General features: G+C 37.2%; 1 protein-coding gene across 4 annotated transcripts in view; it reads right to left on the bottom strand.

The window, feature by feature from the left end:
- The window catches only part of KLF8 (KLF transcription factor 8), a 291,207-nt gene that overhangs the window by 21,593 nt on the left and 249,160 nt on the right, over nucleotides 1-20,454 (bottom strand). For all 4 annotated transcript variants that reach the window (XM_059910244.1, XM_059910247.1, XM_059910245.1 and 1 more), the window contains 3 exons: nucleotides 7,253-7,817; nucleotides 4,515-4,620; nucleotides 3,751-3,890 (listed from right to left, as the gene is read on the bottom strand). In XM_059910244.1, coding sequence (XP_059766227.1) covers nucleotides 3,751-3,890; nucleotides 4,515-4,620; nucleotides 7,253-7,817 — 811 coding nt within the window. The remainder of the gene's footprint in view (nucleotides 1-3,750; nucleotides 3,891-4,514; nucleotides 4,621-7,252; nucleotides 7,818-20,454) is intronic.

The raw sequence follows: 20,454 nt of genomic DNA, 5'->3' as shown, positions 1-20,454 counted from the left end.
AGCATTTTCTAACACCATATAAAAAATAAAATCAAAATGTATTAAAGACCGAAATTTAATACCATAAACCATAAAACGTCTAGAAGAAAGCATAGGGGTGACACTCTTTGACATAATTTGTAGCAATATTTTTTTTTTGGATCTGTATCCCCAGGCAAAGGAAACAAAACAAAAATAAACCGATGGGACCTAATTAAACTTAGCAGCTTTTGCACAGCCAAGGAAACCATCTACAAAATGAAAAGGTAACCTACTGAATGGGAGAAAATATCTTCAAACAGTATGTCTAATAAGGTGTAAAATCATATATATATATATATATATATATATATATATATATATATATATACAGTTCATGAAAACTTCATATAAAAAAAGAAGAACCTAATGAAAAAATGGGTAGAAAACCTGCAAAGACATTTTCCCGAAGACATACACATGGCCAACAGGCACATGAAATAAATGCTCAACATCGCTAAACATCAGGGAAATGCAAATCAAAACCACAGTGAGGTATCACCTCACACCCTTCAGAATGGCTAATATCAAAATGTCTACAAATAACAAATGTTGGATAAGATGTGGAGAAAAAGAAACCCTAGTACACTTTTGGTGGGAATGTAAATTGGTGTAACCATTATGGAAAACAATATGGAGGTTTCTCAAAAAACAAAAATAGAACTACCATATGATCCAAGCAATTCTACTTCTGGGTATATATCTGAAGAAAATGAAAATGCTAGTTTGAAAAGACTAGTATTTTCAACGTTGGACTAGCACCCCAACGTTCATAGCAGCATTATTTACAATAACCAAAATATGGAAGCAACCTAAGCGTCCATCAACAGAAGAATGGATAGAGAAGTGTATATATACTCAATGAAATATTGCTAGGCATAAAAAAGCATGAAATTCTGCCATTTGCAGCAGCTTGGACGGCCCTAAAGAGTATTATGTTTAGTGAAATAAGTCAAACAGAGAAAGACAAATACTTTATGATATCACTTACATGTGGAATCTAAAAAATAATACAAATGAATGTATATGCAAAATAGAAACAGACTCACACGTGTAGAACACAAACGTGTGGTTACCAAAGCAGGAAGGGAAGTGGGGAAGGGGTAAATTAGGAGAATGAGATTAAGAGATATAAACTAGTATGTATAAAATAGATAAGCAACAAGGATATATTGTATAGCACAGGAAATTATAGCCATTATCTTGTAATAATTTATAATGGAGTATAATCTGCAAAAATACTAAATCACTATGCCGTATACCTGAAAATAATACAATATTGTAAGTCAACTATACTTCAATAAAAAAAGATGTGGTACACTCACACACACACACACACACACACACACACACACACACACACAGTGGAATATTACTCAGACATAAAAAAGAATAAAATCTTGCCATTTGAAACAAAGTGGATGGACCTGGACAGTATTATGCTTAGTGAAATAAGTCAGACAGAGAAAGACAAATATAAGTTTTCACTTACATGTAGAATCTAAAAGAATAAAACAAATGAATAAATATAACAAAACAGAAAGAGAATCACAGATATAGAGGATAAACTAGTGGTTACCAATGGGAAGAGGAATGGCGGGACAGGAATATAGGGGGAGGGGCAGATCGAGGTAGGTGATGAATAGGTACAAACTACTATTTATAAAATAAATAAGATACAAGGATATATTGTACAGCACAGGGAATATAGTTAATATTTTATAATAACTTTAAGTGGTGTATAATCTATAAGAAATATTGGATCAGTATGTTGTACACCAGAACTTAATATGTATTGTAAATCAACTATAATTTTTTTTAAAATGTCATACTTTTTGAAACAGAGTATAGAATCTTGCTAACCTGGGTTTGAGGTGGGGATATGGGGAAATGTTGGTCTGGGGTACAGATTTCAGTTCTGCAAGATAAATAAGTCCTAGAAATCTAATGTACAACAATGTGACTGTAGTTAACAATATTGTATACTTGAAATTTGCTAAGAGGATGTATCTTAGGTATTCTCACGAGGCACACACACATACACACAAGGTAACTTTGTGAGGTGATGGATGGGTTAATCAGTTTGTTTGTGGTGAATATTTCAGAATGCATACATATCAAATCACCCATTTTTACATCTTAAATATGAACAATTTTAATTTTCAACTATAAAGTTGGAGGAGAAAAAGAATAAATTAAGACAGAAAGCCTAACTGTGTGGAAGTGAGACTGGAATTGAAAGGATACAAATAATAGCTCACATTTATTGAGAGTTTACTATATGTCAGACAGTATTCTAAGTGTTTAAACTATTAATATTCCCAGATAAGGAAACTGAGGCAAAGAAAGATGAAGTAACTTTCAGCTAATGAGTGATAGACTGCGATGTCAAATTCAGACAGTGTAGTTTCACAGTGTATGCTCTTGGCTATTATGTTTACATCCTCAATAAAAGAGCTATTTGAAGAAAGAAATAATAGAACTTTAGAAACACATAACTGGGGGCACAGAGAATGTTAAGAATCAATCATTAATTTTGAGCCTGAGTGAATGGGTGATGCTGTTATTAAAAACTGGGGCTTAACTGTATGTTTAATGGAAATTGTTGTATCTGTACTTTCTGCTTTACATGACTGTAAGCTCAAAGGAGATGAAGGGCTGCATTGCATACTAGAGGTGGTATCCAGATAAGCTAGAGCCTCATGGCTCTCTGCTGAGAATATCTACCAGAGACAAGGTTATCACTCTCTGTAACACCTCGCAATGAACCCCAATCTTTAGAGTGCAATAAAGCAGGCATTTCTTCAGCTGTCTCAGTTCCAAAGAACCTGTGGAATACCAGTAATAGAAAAAAAGTATACCCAGGTTGCATACCAAGGTTGGGTTCTATACAAACTCTAATACAGTATATGTTTACAAGAAAAGAGGTCCCCTTCCTAGTCCAGGGTGTCCAAGTCTCACTTCTGAGCTGGAGATGATTGGGGATGAGGAGTCTTCAAGGAGAGGGTACAAACTGATGACTGAAAAGCTATTTCTGGCCCATAGGCAGGTTTCTTTGAATCTATGGTGTTATAAAATTTGTTTAATTACATGCCAATGTTCAAAATCTAGGATGTTTCACATAAAAATCTTGATTTTTTTTTAATTTGGGAGATTTTGTAATACTTATTTGGAGTTGAGTGATAGTTCTCCTTCAGATGGGGCAGTTTGCTCACTCCCCCAGCCCCTGCCCTAAGCCCCCAGGTCTGCTTTACTTATTCTTTCTAATGTCCACCTTTCATTTCTAATGAGAACAAAGATATATTATAGGTTGGTAAATGATGCTGAGCTCCAAAAGCCTGCTTTAATTTCACTGTACTTTTCAATACTCAATAAAACTTGTGGGGCTCTGGTAGCAAGGGAGGGAGTCTTATCTGCCTTAATCTTCTTATAAGTGTTATGACTTCCCAATTAGAAAGACCTACAGGTGCTCAATGGGAATTATAACTATTCAGAAGACACCAGGTTTAGTGTTTTCTTAGGCTGGTTTCATGAAAGCTACCGTAGAGTAGAAACAAGACATAGGGATAAAAGCCATGAATGGAACCTGTGCCCATGAGTATAAATAGATCAACCTTTGTTTCAAGACTTTCTTCTCTTTCTGTCTCTCAGAGACTCTGTGTGTGTGTGTGTGTGTGTGTGTGTGTGTGTGTGTGTGTGTGTGTGTTGGGGGTAGGGTGGAGGTGGGCAGACCTGTATGGATTCTTCGGTGGGCTTTCAGGTGAGAGCTTTTGGTGTACACTTTGCTGCATCCCGCAAAGTCACACTGGTGAATCCGTCTTCTCTTCAAGTCAAGGGACTCTTCTCCCTGCATTTGGCTCATTGCTGCTGGTCTGAGCAAAGAAAGAGAGATAAGGCCAAATAGTGATTTTAAAGTGGAGGCTAAATAAATGGACTTACATATAATGGGATCACCTCATACATGCATTTAATTTATGCAAATTTAATACCAGCCCCCCCCCCCCAATAATTGAAATAGCTCAAGCAATTCCCTCAACTTAGCCATTCTGCTCAGTAAATACAGGTCCCAGAAGGTGGTAATGTTTCTTTGGGTGGTTTCTGTTCCCAAGCAGTATGAGCATTTCACTCTAATAAGCTTCATTCTTAGGTTTAAAGAAATGTATTTTTCATCCAACATGGTTGCTAAAACACAAGCCAATGATAAGGTTGCTTTAAACTTACAGAGAGAAACAGAATGCAACTGTACTTTATAGGAAATTTGCAAATTTTCCAAGGGTAAAGATTGATGATCTACAATTAAAACATTACTGTGTCATAACATCCATGTCCACGCACATGTGTGCATACAAGCTCATACCTTCACTGAAAAGGCAGTTTACCTATATTTTGTTGTCCTCAAATTCTTACTATTGTGTCTGAGAATTTGTTCCACTTTTACCACAGACACACACATATATACACAGAGACAGACCTGAAGTAAAGATAAAAGTACTTACTCTTGTACCTGAATATCCTGTAAGGCTGAGGATCCACTCTCAATTGTACTCTCCTCACTGTCACTTGGGATCTCCAGTGGAGACATGGAGGTGGGGTCAACTTTCACTAAAAGCAAAGAAAAGGAGCAGTGTGGGCTACAAATATATGAGCCTCTAATCATTTTCCGGATTCCCAGTTTGGCCCACAATGAAAAGTAGCAGCAAAATAGAGAAATAAAGAAAAAGCAAAGATGGAAGAAGTATATTTGTATGGAAGGAAGAGAAGAGCATTTAAAATTTTAGCAGAGCAGGATAAAGAAATTCCTTTGAGGGAAGGGTACTGTGGAGCATTCTCACTAGAATGAGCTTCTCTAGGATAGTGAGTAAGATAAGATAGTGGGTTTCTCTAGGATAAGGTCTGGGTATGATTCAACTCCCTATCTCGAGGACCCAAGACAGTGTCTGTTGAAAAGTCAGGTTCAATTTGTATTTGTTGAATCAAACTCTAAATAGTTACTTGTCTGTCCTCAGATCAATGCCTAGGCTCATGCCAGAGGTGAGAACATCCCCTTTGGCTTTTGTGTTCCTTAATGGAAACGAGTCATTGAGATGAGACACATAAGGAGTGTCTAGTAGGTGCTTGATACATGTTAGCGTCCTTCCCTTCCACCTATGTTGGCAGAAGCCCTTAAATATTTATTGTCAACCAATGGTGTTTCTGACGCCTAACAAAACTCAGTCAGATGGTCAGACATCTCCTAGATCTAGTGAAAGCTTCAAAATTTCTATATAGAAGAAACTTAAGGGTGGCAATAAAGTTGGGGATGGGGAGTATTTGGCTAGCACAGTCACCTCCATACATTGTGTATCATTCACTAAAACGTTTTAAGCATATATCTGTGTCTGTGTCTCTGCATGCGTATGTGTGTGTTTATGATATAAATGTACTAGCATCCTAAAATTTTGTGTACATTATGAAAAATAAACAAAATAACATGTAAAGGGCGAGACAATACAAATAGAAGTTTTGATGCTTTCTTTTTGTGCTCCAAATACTTTGTGCAATACCCCCTTTGCCCCCCCACCAAGGTGTAAACATACCATTTGGAGACCACTGTGCTAATGGTCTCAGCTTGAAACTACATTGAACACTTTTAAAATTTATTCTGTTTATTTAAAATAGTTCTGATGGACTGATGGATATTATGGTGGGGGGGAATTCAAAGCCCATCAAACCATCCCTTGGTATTACCACTGCCTTGATATCAGCAAATTCTCACACAAAGAATTTTATTTTCCCATTTCCTCTTTTGTTTGGCTCTCTCCCTATATGAAAATTGATAATTGTATTTTAAATAACCTCCTCAGGGGATCTCAAAAACAAGATTGTTATGAATACTTATCATTACCACAATTAACCACTAATCAATAATGGCATTTTTATTCAAAAGAACACGGCGGAGTCTCAGCAACTTGATGCTTAGTATGTCATTCTCCTACATTTAGTGATGGAATGATCACAAGGCATTGAATTTCAAAGGTAGAAAACTCTTAGAAAGTTTTTTTTTAACACTGAGCTGAAATCTGGTTCCTAGTCATTTCCACCCGCATATCTCCCCTTTGGTCTTTTTAATTCATGCTAAACATTTATCAGCTCCTTTCTGACATGGGTTTTAGTCCTCTCACCATCTTAATCTTTCTCCTCTGATTATACTCCAATTTCCCAACATCCTTCCTAAAGCTGAACATCCAAAAGTGGTTGTAATTCTACAGATGTGGTGAAGGTAAATATCTTGAACCACTTCAAGAAGCCATATAATTTTCTTCCATCATTCTCCATTACAAACTAGATATGTCTCTAGGAGGGGAACTGGGTGGCTGGGCGATAGTGGTGAAAGGGAGATAAACATACCTTTCTAAATTCTGAACTTATTTTAAAAATAAGTAAAAGGTAAGATTACAGCATATGAACTCTCTCCTGGAAAAAATTTCAAGTTTGTTCATCACATTATTTGTTACAAAACAACTACTATCTACCACTGTGCTCTCTGGAGATGCACAAAGAAAAATAAGATGGAGTCTTGTCCTCAAGCAATTTACAATTCAATTGGGAAGAATACCCATACACTTGTGATACAAGCATGTAAAAAATTAACATGGAAGGTGATAGATGCCAAATGAGGTGGAACACAGGAAAGATGGCAAAATTTCAAAGACTATTTTACTTGTAGGAAAGAGAAAAGTACAGTGCTGGGAGAGGCTGGGAGATAAGGCTGGCTATGTATGTAGGGCTAGAAACATTCTCAACTTTTCTACCAAAGCATTCCTAATGACATAGAAGACTAAACACATCCTCCTGGAAAGTCCCAGTGTAGGTGCTTTAGTAGCTTAAAACTATTTTTGAAGTTCATGTTTTAAAATATTGTTCAAATATTATATTTTTCTCTTTAATAAAATCATATTTTAAAAATATAAAATGTTTTAAATTACTTACTGTCAAATAATATAGAGGTTCCAGGAAGATACATAGTATTTCACTCAAAGATATGTATACCCCAGTTTGAGAAACATGGGCTAAATGAAAAAGATTCTTTGTACATTTGTAAGCATTGAAGAGACATGATAAAAACAGTATTTATGAAAAATTGCTCTTAAAGCTGTATGCAAGAATAATTGGAAAAGAAATAGGAGATAGAATATTCAAAAAGGGAGTAGATGAAGGAAGGTAAGGTCCAGCAAAGGGGCAGATTGATGCTCACCTGATCCAGCATTTTTGCCATCTCCTCCAATGAGTGGGACTGTAATGGCTGCAGGGCTCCCATCTGCAGGCAAAGTAGTATACACCATGGGCAGCGACTGCACCACCACTGGGATGGCCTTCAGGCTACCCATCTTATTTGACAGATTGACTGAGGGGATGGTGTGAATCACATGTAAGATCTGCTGGCCACCAGTGCCCTGAGAGGAGGCCAGGATAGAGCCTGGAGTCAGAACAGTAGGGATATTTGCTGAAGTGGCTGTGTCTGATGTTGAAGTGGATACTACAAGAGTCTGGGAAGCAGACTGTGGCTTGGGAGGACGTATTGGAGCTTGCAGCATACTGGCAGGCTGAAGAGGAGACTTTGGCTTGTGAAAGGAGAGGTCAACTGGTTCCACCTGGGGCAGGTTGAAATCATTAGCCAGAAGTTCTTCTGGGGGCTCAATCTTGATGTCATTTAACAGTGCTGGGTTCTCCATGGGGTTGGCATCCAGGAGTGGTGGAGATGTCATATTACCTCTGTCTGCTGCCTTAAGGGAATCTCTAATTTTAACAGGGCCAGTGACCTAAAATAAATACATAAACAAATGAGAGGTGCAAACAGTGAGTGTTAGTACCCTGAAGAAGAGAGATGTGAGCAATGAAAGAAAGAAATCTCTATTCTGTTGTCATGGACAGAATATACAGGGAGTTGAGAAAAATGAGGCAAGAGGAAAAATTAAAACAAGAGTAAAGAGGAAAAAAGATGGAAACTTTATTGAGTACCAGCATCAGGCACCGTATAAGGCAATTTATACAAATTATTTCATTTAAACTTTACAATAATTCTGCAAGATTAGTTAGAATCAACACATCTGAATATCCACTATTAGTACTGTGTTAAGCCCAGTGAGGGCATAAATGAATAAGGTATAGCCACGAAGTACATACTAACATACCAAGTACAATGATAGAATAATATGAGTAGCTTATAAGTCATACCATAATAAGTGATGCAGCAGATATACAAGCAAGGTATTTTAGAAAAAGAAAAGGGAATGATTCATTCTGTCTAGAAGATCAGGGAAGGTTTCAAGGAGGAAGTGATATTTCATATGAGTCTTAGAGAATTAATACAAGTTCTGTAAGAAGAGAAAGGGTAAAAAATAATTTCCATCTACAGAGACATAACAACAGACAATATGCTTAGGGAATAATGATGCAGTACAGTCAGTTGTATTAAATGCAAACTCTATCTGTGCAACTTTTAAATTTAAAAATACTAATTAAGGGACTTCCCTGGCGGTCCAGTGGTTAAGACTCTGTGTTTCCAATGCAGGGGACACGGGTTTGATTCCTGGTCAGGGAACTAAGATCCCACATGCAGCGTGGCCAAAAAATAAATACTAATTAAATGATCACTTTATAGGTAATATATAAAATAACATAAAACCTCAACCTAATTACAATTTTTCTGAGTTCCATGAATTCAAAGATCAAGGATATCCCAATTAAAAAATGGGTAGAAGGGAACAATCATCAACAGGAAGGCACTGGAACTCACCAAAAAAGATACCCCACATCCAAAGACAAAGGAGAAGCCACAGTGAGATGGTAGGAGGGGCACAATCACAATAAAATCAAATTCCATAGTTGCTGGATGGGTGACTAACAAACCAGAGAACACTTATAACACAGAAGTCCACCCACTGGAATGGAGGTTCTGAGCCCCATGTCAGGCTTCCCAACCTTGGGGTCCGGCAATGGGAGGAGGAATTCCTAGAGAATCAGACTTTGAAGGCTAGCGGGATTTGATTGCAGGACTTTGACAGGACTGGGGGAAAGAGAGACTCCACTCTTGGAGGGCACACACAGGGTGGTGTGTGTGTTGGGACCCAAACGAGGGAGCAGTGACTCCATGGAAGACTGAACCAGACCTGCCTGCTGGTGTTGGAGGGTCTCCTGCAGAGGCAGGGGGTGGCTGTGTCTCACTGTGAGGACAAGGACACTGGCAGCAGAAGTTCTGGGAAGTACCCCTTGGTGTGAGCCCTCCCAGAGTTGGTCATTAGCCCCACCAAAGAGTCCGGGTAGGCTCCAGTGTTGGGTCGCATCAGGCCAAACAACCAACAGGGAGGGAACCAAGCCCCACCCATCAGCAGACAAGTAGAATAAAGTTTTACTGAGTTCTGCCTACCAGAGCAACAGCCAACTCTACCCACCACCGGTCCCTTCCATCAGGAAACTTGCACAAGCCTCTTAGATAGCCTCATCCACCAGAGGGCAGACAGTGGAAGCAAAAAGAATTACAGTCCTGCAGCCTGTGGAACAAAAACCACATTCACAGAAAGATAGACAAAAGGAAAAGGCAGAGGACTATGTACGAGATGAAGGAACAATATAAAACCCCAGAAAAACAACGAAATGAAGTGGAGATAGGCAACCGTCCAGAAAAAGAATTCAGAATAATGATAGAGAAGATGATCCAGGACCTCTGAAAAAGAATGGAGGCAAAGATAGAGAAGATGCAAGAAATGTTTAACAAAGAACTAGAAGAATTAAAGAGCAAACAAACAGAGATGAAAAATACAATAACTAAAATGAAAAATACACTAGAAGGAATCAATAACAGGATAACTGAGGCAGAAGAACAAATAAGTGACCTGGAAGACAGAATGGTGGAATTCACTGCTGTGGAACAGAATAAAGAAAAATGAATGAAAAGAAATGAAGACAGCCTAAGAGACCTCTGGGACGACATAAAATGCAACAACATTTGCATTACAGGTGTCCCAGAAGGAGAAGAGAGAGAGAAGGACCTGAGAAAATATTTGAAGAGATTATAGTCAAAAACTTCCCTAATGTGGGAAGGAAATAGGAACCCAAGTGCAGGAAGTGCACAGAGTCCCATACAGGATAGACCCAAGGAGAAACAAGCTGAGACACGTAGTAATAAAACTGGCAAAAATTAAAGACAAAGAAAAATTATTGAAAGCAGCAAGGGAAAAATGACAACATACAAGGGAACTCCCATAAGGTTAACATACAAGGGAATTCCCATAAGTTTAGCAGCTGATTTCTCAGAGGAAACTCTACAAGCCAGAGGGAATGGCATGACATATTTAAAGTGATGAAAGGGAAGAACCTACAACCAAGATTACTCTACCCGGCAAGGATCTCATTCAGATTTGATGGAGAAATCAAAAGCTTTACAGACAAGCAAAAACTAAGAGCATTCAGCACCATCAAACCAGCTCTACAACAAATGCTAAAGGAACTTCTCTAAGTGAGAAAAACAAGAGAAGAAAAGGACCTCCAAAAACAAACCCAAAACAATTAACAAAATGGTAATAGGAATATACTTATTGATAATTACCTTAAACGTGAATGGATTAAATGCATCAACCAAAAGACACAGGCTCGTTGAATGGATACAAAAACAAGACCCATATATATATTGTCTACCAGAGACCCACTTCAGACCTAGGGACACATACAGACTGAAAGTGAGGGGATGGAAAAAGATATTCCATGGAAATATCAACAGAAACCTGGAGTAGCAATTCTCATATCAGATAAAATAGACTTTAAAGTAAAGAATGTTACAAGAGAAAAGGAAGGACACTACATAGTGATCAAGGGAGCAATCCAAGAAGATATAACAATTATAAATATATATGCACCCAATATAGGAGCACATCAATACATAAGGCAACTGTTAACAGCTATAAAAGAGGAAATCAACAATAACACAATAATCGTGGGCGACTTTAACACCTCACTAACACCAATGGACAGATCATCCAAACAGAAAATTAATAAGGAAACATAAGCTTTAAACGACACATAGACCCGATAGATTTAATTGATATTTACAGGACATTCCATCCATAAACAGCAGATTACACGTCCTTCTCAAATGCGCATGGATCATTCTCCAGGATACATCACATCTTGGGTCACAAATGAAGCCTCAGTAAATTTAAGAAAATTGAAATCATATCAAGCAACTTTTCTGACCACAACGCTATGAGATTAGAAATCAATTACAGGAAAAAAACGTAAAAAACACAAACACATGGAGGCTGAACAATACATTACTAAATCACCAAGAGATCACTGAATAAATCAAAGAGAAAATAAAAAAATACCTAGAGACAACGGACAACGAAAACATGATGATCCAAAACCTATGGGATGCAGCAAAAGCAGTTCTAAGAGGGAAGTTTGTAACAATACAAGCCTACCTCAAGAAACAAGAAAAATTTCAAATAAACAACCTAAACTTAAACCTAAAGGAATTAGAGAAAGAAGAACAAACAAAACCCAAATTTAGCAGAAGGAAAGAAATCATAAGGATCAGAGCAGAAATAAATGAAATAGAAACAAAGAAAACAATAACAAAGATCAATAAAACTAAAAGCTGGTTCTTTGAGAAGATAAACCAAATTGATAAACCATTAGTCAAACTCATCAAGAAAAAGAGGGAGAGGCCTCAAATCAATAAAATTAGAAATGAAAATACGAGAAGTTACAACAGACACCACAGAAATACAAAGCATCCTAAGAGACTACTACAAATAAATCTATGCCAATAAAATGGACAACCTGGAAGAAATGGAAAAAATCTTAGAAAAGTAGAACCTTCCAAGACTGAACCAGGAAGAAATAGAAAATATGAATAGACCAATGACAAGTAATGAAAATGAACCTGTTATTAAAAATCTTCCAACAAGCAAAAGTCCAGGACCAGATGGCTTCACAGGTGAATTCTATCAAACATTTAGAGGAGAGCTAACACCCTTCCTTCTCAAACTCATCCAAAATATTGCAGAGGAAGGAACACTCCCAAACTGATTCTATGAAGCCACCATCACCGTGATACCAAAACCAGACAAAGATACTACCAAAAAAAGAAAATTACAGACCAATATCACTGATGAATGAACATGCAAAAATCCTCAACAAAATACTAGCAAACAGAATCCTACAGCACATTAAAAGAATCATACACCATGATCAAGTGAGATTTATCCCAGGGATGCAAGGATTCTTCAATATACACAAATCAATCAATGTGATACACCACATTAACAAAGTGAAGAAGAAAAACCATATTATCATCTCAATAGATGCAGAAAAAGCTTTTGACAAAATTCAACACCCATTTATGATAAAAACTCTCCAGAAAGTGGGCATAGAGGGAAATTAACTCTACATAATAAAGGCCATATACGACAAACCCACAGCATAGCTCATTCTCAATGGTGAAAATCTGAAAGCATTTCCTCTAAGGTCAGGAAAAAGACAAGGATGTCCACTCTCACCACTATTATTCAACATAGTTTTGGAAGTCCTAGCCACGGCAATCAGAGAAGAAAAAGAAATAAAAGGAATACAAATTGGAAAAGAAGAAATAAAACTGTCACTGTTTGCAGATGACATGATACGATACATAGAGAATCCTAAAGATGTCACCAAAAAACTACTAGAGCTAACCAATGAATTTGGTAAAGTTGCAGGATACAAAATTAATGAACAGAAGTCTCTTGCATTCCTATACATTAATGATGAAAAATCTGAAAGAGAAATTCAGGGAACACTCCCATTTACCACTGCAACAAAAAGAATAAAATACCTAGGAATAAACCTACCTAGGGAGACAAAAGACCTGTATGCAGAAAACTATAAGACACTGATGAAAGAAATTAAAGATGATACAAAGAGATGGAGTGATACACCATGTTCTTGGATTGGAAGAATCAATATTGTGAAAATGGCTATACTACCCAAAGCAATCTGTAGATTCCATGCAATCCCTATTAAATTACCAATGGCATTTTTTACAGAACTAGAACAAAAAATCTTAAAATATTTATGGAGACACAATAGACCCCGAATAGCCAAAGCAGTCTTGAGGGAAAAAAATGGAGCTGGAGGAATCAGACTCCCTGACTTCAGACTATACTACAAAGCTACAGTAATCAAGACAATATGGTACTGGCAAAAAACCAGAAATATAGATCAATGGAACAGGATAGAAAGCCTAGAGATAAACCCATGCACCTATAGTCAACTAATCTATGACAAAGGAGTCAAAGATATACAATGGAGAAAAGACAGTCTCTTCAATAAGTGGTGCTGGGAAAACTGGACAGCTACATGTAAAAGAATGAAATTAGAACACTCCCTAACACCATACACAAAAATTAACTCAAAATGGATTACAGACCTAAATGTAAGACCAGACACTATAAAACTCTTAAAGGAAAACATAGGAAGAACTCTCTTTGACATAAATCACAGCATGATCTTTTTTGATCCATCTCCTAGAGTAATGGAAATAAAAACAAAAATAAACAAATGGGACCTAATGAAACTTAAAAGCTTTTGCACAGCAAAGGAAACTACAAACAACATGAAAAGGCAACCCTCAGAATTGGAGAAAATATTTGCCAATGAATCAATGGACAAAGGATTAATCTCCAAAATATATGAACAGCTCATGCAGCTCAATATTAAGAAAAACAAACAACCCAATCCAAAAATGGGTAGAAGACCTAAATAGACATTTCTCCAAAGAAGACATACAGATGGCCAAGAAGCACATGAAAAGCTGCTCAACATCACTAATTATTAGAGAAATGCAAATCAAAAGTACAATGAGGTATCGCCTCACACTAGTTAGAATGGGCATCATGAGAAAGTCTACAAACAACAAATGCTGGAGAGGGTGTGGAGAAAAGGGAACCCTCTTGCACTGTTGGTAGGAATGTAAATTGATACAGCCACTATGGAGAACAGTATGAAGTTTCCTTAAAAAACTAAAAATAGAATTACCATATGACCCCGCAATCCCAGTACTGGGCATATACCCTGAGAAAACCATAATTCAAAAAGACACGTGCACCCCAATGTTCATTGCAGCACTATTTACAATAGCCAGGTCATGGAATCAACCTAAATGCCCATCGACAGACGAATGGATAAAAAGTTGTGGTACATATATACAATGGAATATTACTCAGCCATAAAAAGGAAGGAAATTGGGTCATTTGTAGAGACATGGATGTATCTAGAGACTTTCATACAGAGTGAAGTAAGTCAGAAAGATAAAAAAAATATCGTATATTAACACATATATGTGGATCCTAGAAAAATGGTACAGATGAACCGGTTTGCAGGGCAGAAATTGAGACACAGATGTAGAGAACAAACATATGGACACCAAGGAGGGAAAGCGGTCGGTGGGGTGGTGGTGCTGTGATGAATTGGGAGTTTGGGATTGACATGTATTCACTGATGTGTATGAAATGGATAACTAATAAGAACCTGCTGTATAAAAAAGTAAATAAAATTAAATTAAAAAATTAAAAAAAAATGGGTAGAAGACTTGAATACACATTGTCCAAAGAAGACATACAGATGGCCAACAGGCACATGAAAATATGTTCAACATTTTTAATTATCAGAGAAATGCAGATCAAAACAACAATGAGTTATCACCTCACACCTGTCAGAATGGTTATCATCAAAAAGTCTACAAATAACAAATGTTGGAGAGGATGTGGAGAAAAAGGAACCCTTCTACACTGTTGGGAATATCAATTGGTGTAGCCACTATGGAAAACAGTATGGAGATTCCTCAAAAAAATTAAAAATACAACTGTCATAAGCTCCAGCAATTCCACTCCTGTGTATGTATACAGAAAAACAACAACAACAACAACAACAAAAAACACTAATTCAGAAAGATACATGCACCCCAATGTTCACAGCAGCACTATTTATAACAATCAAATAAGGAAGCAACCCATGTCCATCAATAGACAAATAGATAAAGAAGATGTGGTATATATATATATATATATATATATATATATATATATATATATATATATATATACATACACACACACATATACACACAATGGAATATTACTCAGCCATAAAAAATGAAATTCTGCCTTTTGCAGCAACTTGGATGGTCCTAGAGAATATTATGCTTAGTGAAATAAGTCAGACAGAAAGATACTGTATGATATCACTTATATATGGATTCTAAAATATAATACAGGGAATTCCCTGGTGGTCTGGTGGTTAGCACTCAGCGCTTTCACTGCAGGTTCAATCCCTGGTCGGGGAACTGAGATCTTGCAAGCTGCATGGCACAGCCAATAATAATAATAATAATAATACTATCAAATGTATATGAAAAACATAAACAGATTCACAGATATAGAAAACAAGCTAGTGGTTACCAAAGGGGAGTAGACAAATTAGAGGTAGGGGATTAAGAGATAAAAACTACTATGTATAAAATAGATAATCAACAAGGATATATTGTATAGCAAAGGGAATTATAGCTATTATCTTGTAATAACTTCTAATGGAGTATAATATGTAAAAATGCTGAATCACTATGCTGTACACCTGAAACTAATACAATATTGTAAGTCAACTATACTTCAATTAAAAACAAAAAAAGGTCAAGGATATTGTAGACTGTTTACTGCCGTTGCCAAGCAATATCTGGACCTTGAAGATGGCTTTGGAGATAGTAGTGCTACTTAGCCAGTAAACAAACAAGACTCCATTCTCTATCAGGATTATACTTGATTTGTGGGAGTTCTGAATTATGAGAGATGTTCAGGAATGCATCCCTTACACAAAATATGACTAAGCTTTTTTTTTTTTGGAATATGAGAGAAAGTGAATTTCAAGGAAAGGCTGGGTAAAATAAAAGATAATTGTTTTGAGGAGGGGAGTGACATGGGCAGAGCTATTTCTATGATGTTTAACTAGCTCCTTAATGAAGGATAGATTAAAGAAGGAATAAGACAGGGTTTAAAGAGGTCAAACTGGAAGCATAAGGAAAAATCTTGGTAAGACATTTATGAGACAATTGGATAAATTTGAATATTAACTGCATATTGGATGATATTAAAGAATTATTGGTAATTTTTAAAGTACTCAATCCATAATATCATTATCCATAATATCATTATCAAATGATATTATGGTTATGATTTTTAAATTTTAGATGAAAGATAATATGGGCCTAAACTCAGAGAATGATGAGGGGCAAGAATAGGCAGTGTTCTCTTGTTCTGACTTTCTTTAAAATACCCTCAGAGCATGCTGAGCATGACTAAAGGCACCAAGATGTATCCACATTTTACTTACAGAATTTAGCCAGACAGCCATCTGCTTTCTCCCTCTGCTATGCTATGATATTTTTGGTTTCTCGATTTAAAAGACCTCATCCCAACTCACGCCTTGTTTGTGGTCCACATATTGTTTCAATCTGCCCCTCTAAGACACGTCTTCTGTGATTTGTCCCACTGTTTGACATACTTCTAATGTAATCCATCCCTCATGGGTGGATTCACTCCATCCAGGTGAGGTGAGCAGTAGAATTCTGTTGGTGGGGAGGGGGAGGATGTGGAGAAGTTGTCAAGAATGGCTGTGCTGAACTTAAAAATTCCTTGTCCTCTGAATCCCTCATATCAACTTAAGCTCCTATTTTTCCCATATTTCCTACTTGTCCCTTCACCTAACTATCTCCTTTCCCAGATTAAAGAGGCAGAATCCCAGGAATCTCTGGGATAACAGAGATTATCCTGATAACACTGAGAAATAGAGTTACAGCAGAAAGCATAAGAAGAGGTTAGGTTGGGAATTCCGTGGTGGTCCAGTGTTTAGGACTCGGGGCTTTCACTGCCATGGCCTGGCTTCAATCCCTGGTCAGGGAACTAAGATCCAGCAAGCAGTGTGGCATGGCCAAAAAAACAAAACAAAACAAAACAAAAAACAGAAACGAAGAGTTTAGGTATAATATCGTTTTTCTAGAAGTATATAGGCTGTGAGTGCAGATATAGAAATAAACAGTCTGCCAGTATACATTAAGGAAAGATCTAGTTAAATTTTCAGGGACTTTCTGGACTCTATGCTTTAGTCCCAGAAACCTAAGGAAGCTGAAGTTCTGAATGTTAAATATAAAATGGAGATTACTTTGGCAATCTTACTATCTTTTGCTAAATAGAGGCCATCTCCTAGACCTTGAGTGTTGCCCAGAATAATGTCATGAGTTCAAGGCCTTGTGATTAGCTAGTACTCAATCCACAGTTATTCATTATATTGACAAACATATTATTCAGGAAAATCCAAAATAGAAACTGACTGAAAGTATAGAACTTGAAGAACATATAGGCTATTCTTATTGCCTTGATGAGATAAGATGTTGCAGGGTCCTGCTTCAGCAAACCATCATGAGTTGTCCTTCTGTAGACCAAGTCTGCCCTGTGGTCTAACAATTCTTAACAAAAACCCTTTCCACAATAGGGCTTCAGTCATTACTCTTCTTCTGCCATCGTCACAAGACTTTAAAAGAAATGTTGGAAGACCAGTTGTTTGGGTTTTATTGTTTTAATAGTAACTTCCTCAAAGCATATCATCACATATTTCCTTCTGTCCATATCACTTTCAAGTGTACCTGTTATGCCTAAGTGAATCCAGCCTGTAACAAGGATTCTCCAGCTTGTGAATACTGTATTCTGCATGTACGCTCCCTCAAGAGAACAGACTGTGCTTGAAAGCAGCTCTCAGGGTTTACCTTACCATTTCTTGCTTTGTGAATGGAAACATAAGAGGATAAGCATTCCATATCTACATATTACTACAGTGAACGATTTTTGTGTGCACTGAGATTTCTCTTTTAATACGGTCAAAGTAATTTTAATAAGAATTTCAATATACTGTCTGAATTCTTTCATATTTTGAATATAGCTATCCTTATGGTAAAAGAAAAAACACACACTATCTGGTTTACCTTCTCCTTGTACATAGCATACTATACCTGAAGGTTCTGAAAGAGATATAACGTAAGGAGTGAGTGTGTTTTCAGCCCTAGACTTTCAGAGATTTTTAAGAATTCTCACTAAGATGACTCAAGATGGCTCCTCGTTCCACTTTTCATTGAATACAGTTACCACAGCTTTGAAAGCTCAACTGAGGATTGATCTAAAGCTGTGTCATCAGATTTTTCTCTTTAAATCAACTCTTTTAATTTTCAATATTGTGTGATGAGTTCAGGTTTTAAGTGTTCTGTAGTCAGTCAGTACAGAACTCTCTCTCTCTCTTCAAAGAAAGAGAATACTTTACCCATTCACTATTTTAAAACTTCAGGCTGCAGCTTTCAAAGATTTCTGAGTATATGAAGAAGCTTAGGTATGAAAAAAATACAGAAACTTGGGGATAATTTGGAGATAAGTTTTAATTTCCACAGTCCTTCCCCTCAAATGTCCAGAATTCTAATCAGACTTTAAGCCAATTTGAGTTGACAAAAAAGAGTTATTTATTGATATATCACCACAGAGGATGGAAAAAGGCACCTACTGCCTTCAATTCTAGAAAGAAACCCAGAGAAAATGTGGTTAATTTCACAAATACCTAAGCTCTTGAGCATTTGATGAAGATAGGTAGAAAGGCCTTGGGAGGTGGAGGGTCAGGGAAATCAATTGCTTAAAACAGCTCTGATTTAGATCTTGAAAGTGGGAAAGCAAGGCTAGAAAGAAAATGAAAGAACAAAATACTCCAGACAGCACAGCAGGTGGAAAGGAGAGGAAGGAGTATTGTGATGGTAATAAGATAAAGTTCAGGGGGCTTCCCTGGTGGCACAGAGGTTAAGAATCCGCCTGCCAAGGCAGGGGACACGGGTTTGAGCCCTGGTCTGGGAAGATTCCACATGCCGCGGAGCAACTAAGCCCGTGTGCCACAACTACTAAGCTTGCACCCTAGAGCCCGCAAGCCACAACTACTGAGCCCACGTGCCACAACTACTGAAGCCTGTGCACCTAGAGCCCGTGCTCCACAACAAGAGAAGCCACCGCAATGAGAAGCCCGTGCACCGCAACGAAGAGTAGCCCCTACTCGCCGAGAAAAGCCCGCGCACAGCAACGAAGACCCAACGCAGCCAAAAATTTAAAAAAAAAAAAAAAAAAAAGATAAAGCTCAGGCTCCTCCCAAACAGAAAGAGGAAAGCTGCTTTTGTACACAGGTCTCTTTCAGCTTTTCTCTGGGTTTAGACTAATCATTTTCATGCCCAGGTACACATGTATGCACATATACACATATATGTGCACATTCATTGTTTAAATAAAAAGTCACTTTAACCCTCTGAATCTCCAGTCCTTCTCCAATAAGGACATCAGGTGTTTGGGTATTAGAGAAAGGAGAGGTGGATGGAGTTGGATATTATTAGAAAGTTAGACCTCATCTAAACCTAGAGGGATTTCAAATTTTACTTCCCACCATCACAATAGCATCAGGAAATGAAGCACTATAAGACAAAAGAATTCATCAATTTGTACAAACTAATGAGTAGGCAATCCTAAGGGTCTGGGAAAAAGTATCAAGCATAGTAGCAGCTACATCCAGGCAAAATGAGGTCAGAAATGCATATATGTAGGCATGTACATATGTATGCATGTATGTATATGTGTACTAGGTATTTGATAATAAGATGAAACATTTTTTCTTCCTCAGAGTATCTAAGATTGTTTTTGGTTGGTGCATAGATAAATTATTTTATTTAAATAGTTATATATTTATTTATTACATATTAGAAAAAATATATACATAACACATTGTAGTGGGCTGAATGGTGTTCCCCCAAAAGATATGTTCATGTCCTAATCCCCAGATTAGGGGATTCTCCTGGATTATTTGGGCGGGCCCTAAATTCAATAACAAATATCCTTATAAAAGACACACAGAGGAGACACACATAGAAACTCAGAGAAGAAATCAATATGAAGAAACATGCAGACATTGGAGTGCTGAGGCCACAAGTCAAAGAACACCTGCATCCACCAGAAGGTGGAAAAGGCAAGGAACAGATTCTTCCCTAGAGCCTTGGGATGGTTTGAGGCACTCACAACACCTTGATTTTGAACCTCTGGCCTCTAGAACTGTAAATTTCTGTTGTTTTAAGCCACCCAATTTGCAGTAATTTGTTGTGGCAGCCCTAGGAAACTAATACCCCACATCAAACCCAAAATTCTCCAGACTGCTTAGGACAAAACAAATATGGGTATTTATTTATTTTAACTGATCTAATTTTTTAAGTAAGTTAATAATATTGATGATAAGGATATGGCAGAAATTGGGAAGGTGGTACACAAGTAATTGAAGTTTGGGAGACAAAGAATATCACTGTGTAAATGA

Source organism: Balaenoptera ricei, chromosome X (genome assembly GCF_028023285.1).
Source record: "Balaenoptera ricei isolate mBalRic1 chromosome X, mBalRic1.hap2, whole genome shotgun sequence".
NCBI lineage: Eukaryota > Metazoa > Chordata > Mammalia > Artiodactyla > Balaenopteridae > Balaenoptera > Balaenoptera ricei.
This window is presented reverse-complemented; position numbering and strand designations above follow the sequence as displayed.